Genomic DNA, 9,381 nt, shown 5'->3' with positions numbered 1-9,381 from the left:
CGAGTAAATAAAAATAATAAACAACAAAGAATGTATTTTTCTGTGACCGTTGGAGCTAATACATAGAGCATAATCCTTCTAACAATAGAATGATGATTTTTATACCGTGTGAGCAACAAGTACTGATTGAGTTGGCAATAAATTCTGGTGATTTTTGGTGACTTTTATGTCATGTTCCAACGAGAAAACCATTTTATTAATAAAAGATTACAAAAACCAAGACGTTTAAATTTGAAATGTGTACCAGGTGTCAATATTGTCAATAAAACAAACCGAAATAGGTACAATTCACAGTCTTGAAAATTTTATGTAAAATTTTTTTTTGCCAACTGTAACAGTTATTGTTGCTCACCCTGTAGTTGTGAGCCGTGTAATATCAAAGAAGAAAGGTAAACATTTGAGGTTTTATACATGTTTTGTAACAAGCTTCTTTAGGAAACAGAACAATACAGCAAAGATACAAAAAATAACAACAGTAAGACCGTTATATGTGTCAAAAATTATATTTTTATTATACCTGAATCATAATCCCTGTTTTTGACACTAAAATGCGTGCGAAAATAGTACAGCGTGATCAACATTGACTGAGTCTGTTGGCAATGAAACAACTGAAAAATATTGGTGTTTTTCTGTTTCGTGATTGGCACTGACCGGATGTTTTAACTTGACACGACATTAAAAAAAAATTAGGTTATGTCGGGTATGTTTATGCCACGGCCTCCTTGATTTATAAGAGACTCGTCTCTTATCCGGCCTGTCGCATTCGATAAATGTCTGTTTTTGAAAATTCCCCGTATAGTATGTCCATCTAGCGACTTTAATGTGACCCATATATTAGTATATGCAACTAAAAATACGTATGAATAATGACATTTTATATAATAAATTGTCAATTTGAAAAACTAAGTGCAGTCGAAACTTTAAAAAATGCCACAAACAAAGAAAAAATGTTGTATTAGTTCACGACATAAAGTTAACATTTCTTATCATAATCTACCCAATGATATCACTTTAAATGCGGCATAGAAGATAGGACTGAGAGATCCTACTGGTAATATTATGAGTGCCGCAGAATATGCAAGTAAGTAGTAAAATGTTACCAAGATTCCAAAATTTAAGGACCAATGTAAATATTTCAGTCACCTTGCAAGATAGTTCTCTGGAAAAACTAGAAAAATTGTCTTCCTTTACTTATTTGCCAAGTACCAATTTTCAAATTGAGACGGCGGCAACACCTTTTTTATCTGGCTACTTAATTATGAAAATAACGGAGGCAGTCCATGGATGTGATTATTGCTTGTCACATTTACAAGATTCAAATTCGAAAAAGAAAATCCCTTTACTGAAATTAATTTATTACTAAGATAAAGATAGAGGAAGGCTAAGTTACCCCAATGATCAATTTGTGGGTCTAGTATAGTTTGGGAATGAGAAATTGGAATTTTAGCTTCTTCACTTGCACTTGCACTTGCAATGGGTTTTGGGAAGGTTAAACATTATAGATAATAATGAAGATTTAGGACTATGAGCAGTTCATTCCAGGAGGGACAAACAATCTGCATTTTGCAGATATTCGGCATCCCTTTTTAGTAACTAGCAGGTAGATAAACTTACACTATCGTAAATCTTCATTATTATAATCTTTACAATTTACCCATTGCAAGTGAAGAAGCTAAAATTCCAATTTCTCGTTCGCAAACTATACAATTTACAATAATTTCAAAAATAGTAGAAATTCTACCAAGCATTCCAAAGGAAAATATAAATTTTGTTTTGAAGAATATCTTGGCATCAATCTTTCGGGAAATCCACTAATTCATTGTCCTGTTCATGGTAAAATGTGAGTGAGACACTTATTTAAAAATTAGAACTTCCTATCATTGTAAATTTTTGTAACTTGCACACAGACAAATAAAAAAAATATATAAAAAAGAAAATTGTTGAAATTAAATTTACCGTTCATAAAAAATCTTTTTGATTTGAGATTTTGAAAAAGTGTCAGATGTATGTGTGCGTTAAAACTGTTGAAAAATGTTGAAAACACGTATAAAACAATAATTTCCTGCAAGGCAGGCAACCAGTACAACACATAAGCCCCGTATTGTGGCGCACCCTATAAAACAAAAATAATGCTTAGAACTACGAATGCGGCAGGCCGGATAAGAGACGAGTCTCTTATGAATCTAGGAGGCCGTGGTTTATGCTAATACAAAAATGACCCTTTGATGGTAAACGTCAAATTCGCCTGTCAACTCTGTCAAAGCTGACAACCGGAAATGCGTTTAGATTACAGTGGTACCAAAATCGTTCAAATTTTCATTGTTACCAACAGACTCAGTCATTCTTGATCACGTTGTACATATTAAAGAACGACTTTTATAAGAGTTGATTTGGCGCACGAGTCCCAAGTGTAGAAAACGACCCGTGGGGGAGTTTTGTATGGGACGAGTGCGCCAATGCCCTTATAAAACGAGTTTTTTATGTTATTTTTTAGGATTTGCATCCTTGTTTTAATTTTTAAATAAAAAAATTAAATTTTCAAATTCTAGGGAATTTTATGTTAATTGGAAATTCAAGGTAAGGGATGCAACTACATCTGCAACATATATTAATATTGGAAGTTTTTTTGGTGTAAATCATCTGGAAAATAGCATTTACCTGACTAGGTAAAAAAATCGAAACAGGAATTTTTAATGAAAGATTTTAGGTTGGCAGCACAAGATGTTAATGTCATGTGGAATTTTTGTAAAATTTTTCAAGTGCGAATTTTAATGTCGGGCAAATTTGTATCCTTTATCGCAAGCTGTACAGCAGCAGTAGAGGCCGAGGGAGGTATCAAGCGATAGATTAGGAATGACAAATAACAGAAAGGACGACGATGGTTTTGAATATTTGAGGAATTGGTTAACTTTTGTCTTGACAGTCGCTTGTTGGATCCTTTATGTTGCCAATGAGCCAATGGAAGAAAAATAAATTCTCTATCCTGTAATATTTTAACAAAAATTATTATATTTTGGTTTAAATAAATTGTCGACCGAAAAAGTTTTGTATATTACACGACTAGAAAATGTTTTGCAAGTGCTCGCACTCCGCTACGCTATAATTGAATCAAATTGTTAGTAAGATCGAAACCATAGAAATCATACATAACAGTGTGTGAAATGCGATTTTAACCTTTTCTGTTTTTCACTTTACGCACTGTTGTTTATTAGTTACCTAGCAACATGGTCACTGCGTTGATACTTCAGATTTCCTCCAAAAATTTGAATTTTAAAATTTACTTTTGAAAGCAGTTATAGAAAAAACATTGTTTATATTTCGTGCACAAAAAACACTCACTTCACGCACTTAACATAAAAATAATACTATTAATGACCAATAATTTAGTTGCTATGTAAATATTTAGATAAACTGAAGTACATAATAAAAAAATATAGATAAACTGTTAAAACTGAAGCAATCAATTATACAATTGACATTAACAAAATGACATTAATAACTACGAATAGAAGTTCCATGCTCAAAAATTACTTTGATGCTAACAATGGTTGTTATTAAAGAGAAAGTAATGCTATATTCAAACAATTCTGGCATATTTTAAAATATGATGCTATAAAAAAATAGTTAAAGTAGGTAATGAACAAAATGAATTCAACAGTTTCCTTATATTATAACTCGGTAAACGTCGTCCTAAGAATGGTCGGCTCATTGGCTGCTTCAGCGGAAAAAAGATATGCGAACTTTGATTCGGTCAACTTTGGCAATTTTTTTTAAATTTCATGTTAGTTTAAATTACTAATGTTATTCATAGAGGGTTATTATAAATTATTGTAGTCGAAGCAGGGCATGCCCATGTTAAACTGTCAATTTTTGTCGCTGTCACTCTCATTTTTTAGGTAAAAAGTGCGGTGATGAGAATTTTATTTATTTTTTTAAATTAACGATTGAACCCAAAAATATTGAGTTGTTTTGCATCCAATTTAACTCCTGTGTGTGAACGGTGTGTACCATGGAGCTAGTTAATACTACCTCCATGGTGTGTACCTACTCATTTATTCACATAATTTTCATGTTTTTATTTGGAGCGGTAACCATAAATTTTACATTCAGTTTTTGCGCCTACTTGAACTATAATTATTTATACAGTGTGGAATAAAATGATTTACATCTATATAGTTACCTTTAGAATTTTTGCACATGTAAATTTTCCTGTACAGCTCTACTTTTTTTTCGAAATGCCGAACTATTGTAATGTCAATAAATGTCATCAATCGAATTGACAATTGTTACACTTTACTAAATTGAATTAACAAACATTGGTGGCACTTTCAACACTAGCTGTGACTTGCTTTTGTTAGCTCCTTTTTAATTTCAATCTCAACTTTGCATTCATATCATAATAATAAAGTTGGAAAAAATAAATTTTATAACGAACAAAAACAAGTCAAAAACTGTGTTACTAAGTACTTAAAATTATGGAATTAAATGTTTGAATTGCCATCCCCTAGCTTGTTGACAATAAGCAAGTTTATGAAGAAATTCCTCCTGTTTTAGTTTTATCTAGTTTTATCCCCGCACCCAATCAAAATTAAAATTTCTATACGTTGTGTTTTTGTTAAATGAGTCATTTTCGAAAACGTTTTGTAAAACAAATAACACATACGAGTACGAATGAAATTGACAGTAACATTTAACTGTTTGATTTACCTAGTTGATTTTTTGACTTGTTTTTGTTCGTTATAAAATTTATTTTTTTCAACTTTTTTTTTTTTTCTCAAAAATTTCCTTATGTAAGATAACAAAATTTTTATACTGTCGTTTAGACAATTAAAAGGGTTATCAAAATCAAAAAAAACAAAATAGGGAGTTTCCATTTAAAAAAAGTATCGATGACGTCATAACTCGAAAACAAATGACTGCTTGGAATTTTCTTTGGTACTAAAAGATGTATTTTTATAAACTAAAGTTTGAAATGGATGTAAACGAAGAAAGTTTATCATCTCAAAATCTTCATTATCTGTGGTAACTTTTGGACGGCCAGAGCCTGGTCTTTTTACGATGTTACCAAAGGTTTGAAGTTTTTGTTTGGCGAGCAAAACAGTGTTTTTGCTAACGTTTAGCTCGTTAGCAATTGCTCTTATGGTAATACCCTCCCCAAGGCGTTGTCTAATTACGTGTTTTTGTAATTCTGTTAGATTTGACATTATATCTGACAAGATAACTGTCAACAGTGATTGTAAAAGTCAGTTTTATTTTGACTTTATTTTGACAATTAAGAGCTTGATACAAACGTAAGAAATTTTGCGTGTCCCAGTTTTTTTTGTCCACCAACCGCACATAATCTGGTGTTTACTTTGACAGAACTATTTATAAAGTTAAATGTACTAAATGTATGTTTTTGATAAGAAAAAGTGTAAACGTAAATGCAATACCTACTTTAAAGAGAATTTGAAAATATATTCTATGATAATTTTTAAAGTTATCATCACATTTTACAGTCCGGAATGAGTTGTTCGCCTTAGTTCTAGATATAATCATACGTTTTTTGCAATCGAACTTATATACATTTCCTTATAATCGTTTTTCATTCAATTTTATTATTTGTAATCCCACATTGATGAAAAAAAATCTGCTGCAGAACCGGCACCACTGTTTTATGTGAATTGTAAGTTGTGACGTCATGCGGTACAATTGTACACAATTTACAGGTATAAAATGATATGGTAATTAGTCTCATCGAATTCCAATCGACATTTAGAAGAATAAGTGTTAGAAATTAACGATTTTACTGCGAAAAAAGGAACAGCAAACGATTCCAGCAACGTAAAATTCACCACAGCACATAACCTTTAAATTATCGCGAAATGTCAACACTAAAAGCAGTTTGGGATTGCATGTTTGGCCCCCGATTAATTAAAATATATGGAAACGGTCCAGTAGAGGTAAAATCAAGATTTAATCACGTTTTGTGTTTTAGATTTTGATTATTTTCAGAAATTTTATCAACCGCAGAGTTTCGAAAAATGGGGCGATCAAGTGATACATTCCGTAAGAGTGCTGTACTGTTGTTCTGAGACTTTTATATTAATCAAACTTGTAGTTGTATGTCATCTGGAAAATCGGCGTTTACACGTCACCGTTTCTAGTGGGAATACTGTATCAAAGAGGCTACTTTGCCATAGAGGGATTGGGGCCGTTCACAAAATTAGTTACTAGTATAAGTGTTATTCTTGTGGTGTCATACTGTTGCAAGGGGTTAGGTAGGTTTAACAATCCAACTTACGTGAGATTTTTGACCACATTAGAGGCAGCAAAAAAAGAAATGTCACGAAAAAATAAAGAACAGCTCTCTTTGTATGATTTTGAATTCCATAGCTGGCCTGTAGAGTTTGACATGCATGACTTGAAAAAGTAAGTGGTCAACAAAAATTTTTCAAATTTATTAACCAACGTTTGTTTAGGGGTTCTTCAAAATCCAAAACGTTCGTTAATCGACCTGTCTTGCACCAAAATATATTCCAGTATTTAACCAGCATACCTCTTAGAATCATAGCCTATGTAGCTATCCACACTTTCGGTATTCGATTGATTTACCCTGGATCGATTGGAGTTCTTCAGATGATACTCGGCAAGTTTTATTCTATTATAAAAATGATCAATTTCTTATAACTATTTATAGAGCAAAGTCTCTTACAAGGACGGTCGAGACTCATCGAACATAATCATGGAGAACGTTGTAAAGTGCGCACCATTGATAACAACGACATTGACACAATGTTCATAGATAGACGTAATTCCACACAACATGGAAATACTTTGGTGATTTGTTCGGAAGGTAATGCCGGTTTTTATGAGATCGGCATAATGATAACTGCAATAGAGGCGGGATATTCCACTCTTGGATGGAATCATCCAGGTTTTGGGGGAAGTACTGTAAGATGCTCAAAACAAATTTATAATTTACTTTACTAGATAAAATATTACGGCAGGGTAAGCCATATCCAACACAAGACGAGAATGCTGTAGATGCTGTTCTGCATTTTGCAATACACAGATTAGGATTCAAATTGGAGAATATTTTACTTTTTGGTTGGAGTATTGGAGGGTATACTACAGCTTGGGCGGCTATGAATTATCCTGACGTCAAAGGAGTAGTAAGTTGATGAGACAAATCAGTGATGTAAAGTCAAAAACTTATAATAAACAGGTAATTGACGCTACATTTGACGATATTTTACCTTTGGCAATAAATCATATGCCGCACTGGTGGGAGACGATTGTCCGACTAGCTATTAGAGAACATGTTAACTTGAATGTGTTCGAGCATCTTTCTAAATATCCAGGACCTATCCTGCTGATCAGACGAACTGAAGATGAAGTAATCTGCTTGAGGTAATTCTCCTTTTTGTAATTTTTAGTTTGTAATATTTACTTGCTGTAGGGAAAATGATTTGTTTTCAAATCGAGGGAATAATTTATTGATAAAATTGCTACATAACAGGTATCCTTATGTATTTGAAGAGAGGCAAATCGAACTATTGAAACAATATTTATCTGTTACTTCTGCAGCACAAGGCATGAACCATTTTCTATTTGATGTTTCTGTTACAATCTTGATATTTTTAGATCTGTTTTTGCAAAAATATGCCGTTTCTGAAAATGTCTGCAATTCACTTTTGCAAACGTACATTTCTGAGTATTCAAAGTCTTATCCAATGAAGATTGGTGAAGAATTTCAAGATCAAGAAAAGAACCAAGTGGCCCTCTTTTTGGTAATTTGATTTTTAGCCCAGAAACTTAACTGATTGACTGTTTGCAGGCCAGGAAGTACATGAAAGATTTCAAAGCTACACATTGTACCAACTTGCCTGCTGAAATGTTTCACTCACCCTGGGATGTTAACATAGAATCTGATTTTGTATTCACCTAAAATGCTTAATGTATAATATTATGAATTTCGTGATAAATGAGGTTTTAATAATATCTCTTGATATTTATAAGGTTTTATGGAGAATATTTTGGTGTAATTATGAAATAAATATATTATGTAAAGATTAGCATGTTAAATGAATTAATTTAGAATGGTGGGTGGACTGGTGTTCATATCCTGATGAAGACCAACAGAGGGCATCCGCATCACGATCTTTTTTTGATCATGATCATGGCCAACTCGACTAAACTACTGTATTATAGCACTACTTTCGTTGTTTTTTAATAACATTTGTAGGTTTTTTAATAATTTTATTAACATAAATTTGATACAACTCAAAACCACCAAAGGTCTCAGCTTACAGCATCTCACAGCTTACTCTTCTTTCTTGACATGAAGTTCATGATTCCATTAGAAAACTCTTCAGACATAAAACACTCAACCAATTGATTCAGCTCGCGCTCACTGTATTCACGAAGGATATCCTTATAATTATTGAGAACTAATTTTTTGTTAACTTTTACACTGTTGACTGACAGTTTTTTTCCCAATTTCTTTAGTTCATTGGTAAACTCAGTGAATTTGTGATCAGGCACAACTTCTGCAACGAAACCAAATTGGTATGCCTCTTGTGCTGTCATTTTCTTGCCCAAAAATAGCATTTCTGAAGCTTTACTTCTACCCAAGATGTGTGGGAAGGTGTAACTGGAAGCTCCTTCAGCACACAGTCCAAGTTTAAGGAAAGGTGTTTCAAATGTTGCTCTTTCGGATGCATAAATAATGTCACATAAAGCTGAAGAGGTAACGGAAATTCCAATGGCAGGTCCATTGACCAGTGCAATTAGAAGTTTTGGATAACAAATAAAGGCGTTTATCATGGCTCTTATTTCATCCACTCCTCTTTTATCTCCACTTCCAAACTTTCCCATGGCACTTTTAATATCAAAACCGCTGCTGAAGTATTCTCCAGTACCAGTTATAATTGTCACCACAACAGCATCATCATTTGCATCTGTATTCAATGTATTGGTGATTGTGTTGTATACATTGGAATCAAAAGCATTTTTTGTTTGTGGTCTGTTTATGCGTATAATTCTCACCCCATCTTCCAGGGTTGTTATAACTTCTGCAGAACTCATCATGATTGCAATTGGTGTTTGTTCAACTATATTCTTCAACTTCGGAATGTGATATCTTCACAAGTAAGTTAATATGTATTTATCAGTAGAAAATACTTGTCATTTTATTTGCTATATATAGAGTTCTATGTTGTTTATTATTAATAAAGTCTTAAGTCCAAGGTGCAACAATGGCACGTCAGCAAAAAAAAATGAGAAAATTGTTTAATCAACAGAGTGCTATATCATTACAATTAACTTAAAAACACGAAAAACACATCACAAGATAAATCTATTAATATGTAGAATAACAAAAATACAGTTTTGAATTTA

General features: G+C 32.6%; 2 protein-coding genes across 3 annotated transcripts; one reads left to right on the top strand and one right to left on the bottom strand.

Annotated features, from left to right (window-relative positions):
• Positions 1-5,624: 5,624 nt before the first annotated feature.
• Positions 5,625-8,057, top strand: LOC138126264 (phosphatidylserine lipase ABHD16A). 2 transcript variants are annotated; one of them, XM_069041989.1, is made up of 10 exons: positions 5,630-5,942; positions 5,995-6,048; positions 6,101-6,411; positions 6,462-6,628; positions 6,680-6,933; positions 6,990-7,154; positions 7,208-7,392; positions 7,442-7,575; positions 7,627-7,772; positions 7,820-8,057. In XM_069041989.1, exons 1-10 carry the CDS (start codon positions 5,865-5,867, stop codon positions 7,928-7,930), a joined length of 1,605 nt encoding a protein of 534 aa, XP_068898090.1. In that variant the 5' UTR covers positions 5,630-5,864; the 3' UTR covers positions 7,931-8,057. The 2 variants fall into 2 exon arrangements, with proteins under 2 accessions (XP_068898083.1, XP_068898090.1); XM_069041982.1 differs by having other exon boundaries at positions 5,625-5,942; positions 7,442-7,772.
• Positions 7,819-9,381, bottom strand: LOC138126277 (enoyl-CoA delta isomerase 2-like). The gene has a single exon (XM_069042002.1). The coding sequence runs from the start codon at positions 9,070-9,072 to the stop codon at positions 8,299-8,301; it is 774 nt and encodes a 257-aa protein (XP_068898103.1). The 5' UTR covers positions 9,073-9,381; the 3' UTR covers positions 7,819-8,298.

The sequence above is a fragment of the Tenebrio molitor genome, chromosome 1, assembly GCF_963966145.1.
Source record: "Tenebrio molitor chromosome 1, icTenMoli1.1, whole genome shotgun sequence".
Taxonomy (NCBI): Eukaryota; Metazoa; Arthropoda; class Insecta; order Coleoptera; family Tenebrionidae; genus Tenebrio; species Tenebrio molitor.
Note: the sequence above shows the minus strand (reverse complement) of the source record. Positions and strands in the feature narration are given on the sequence as shown.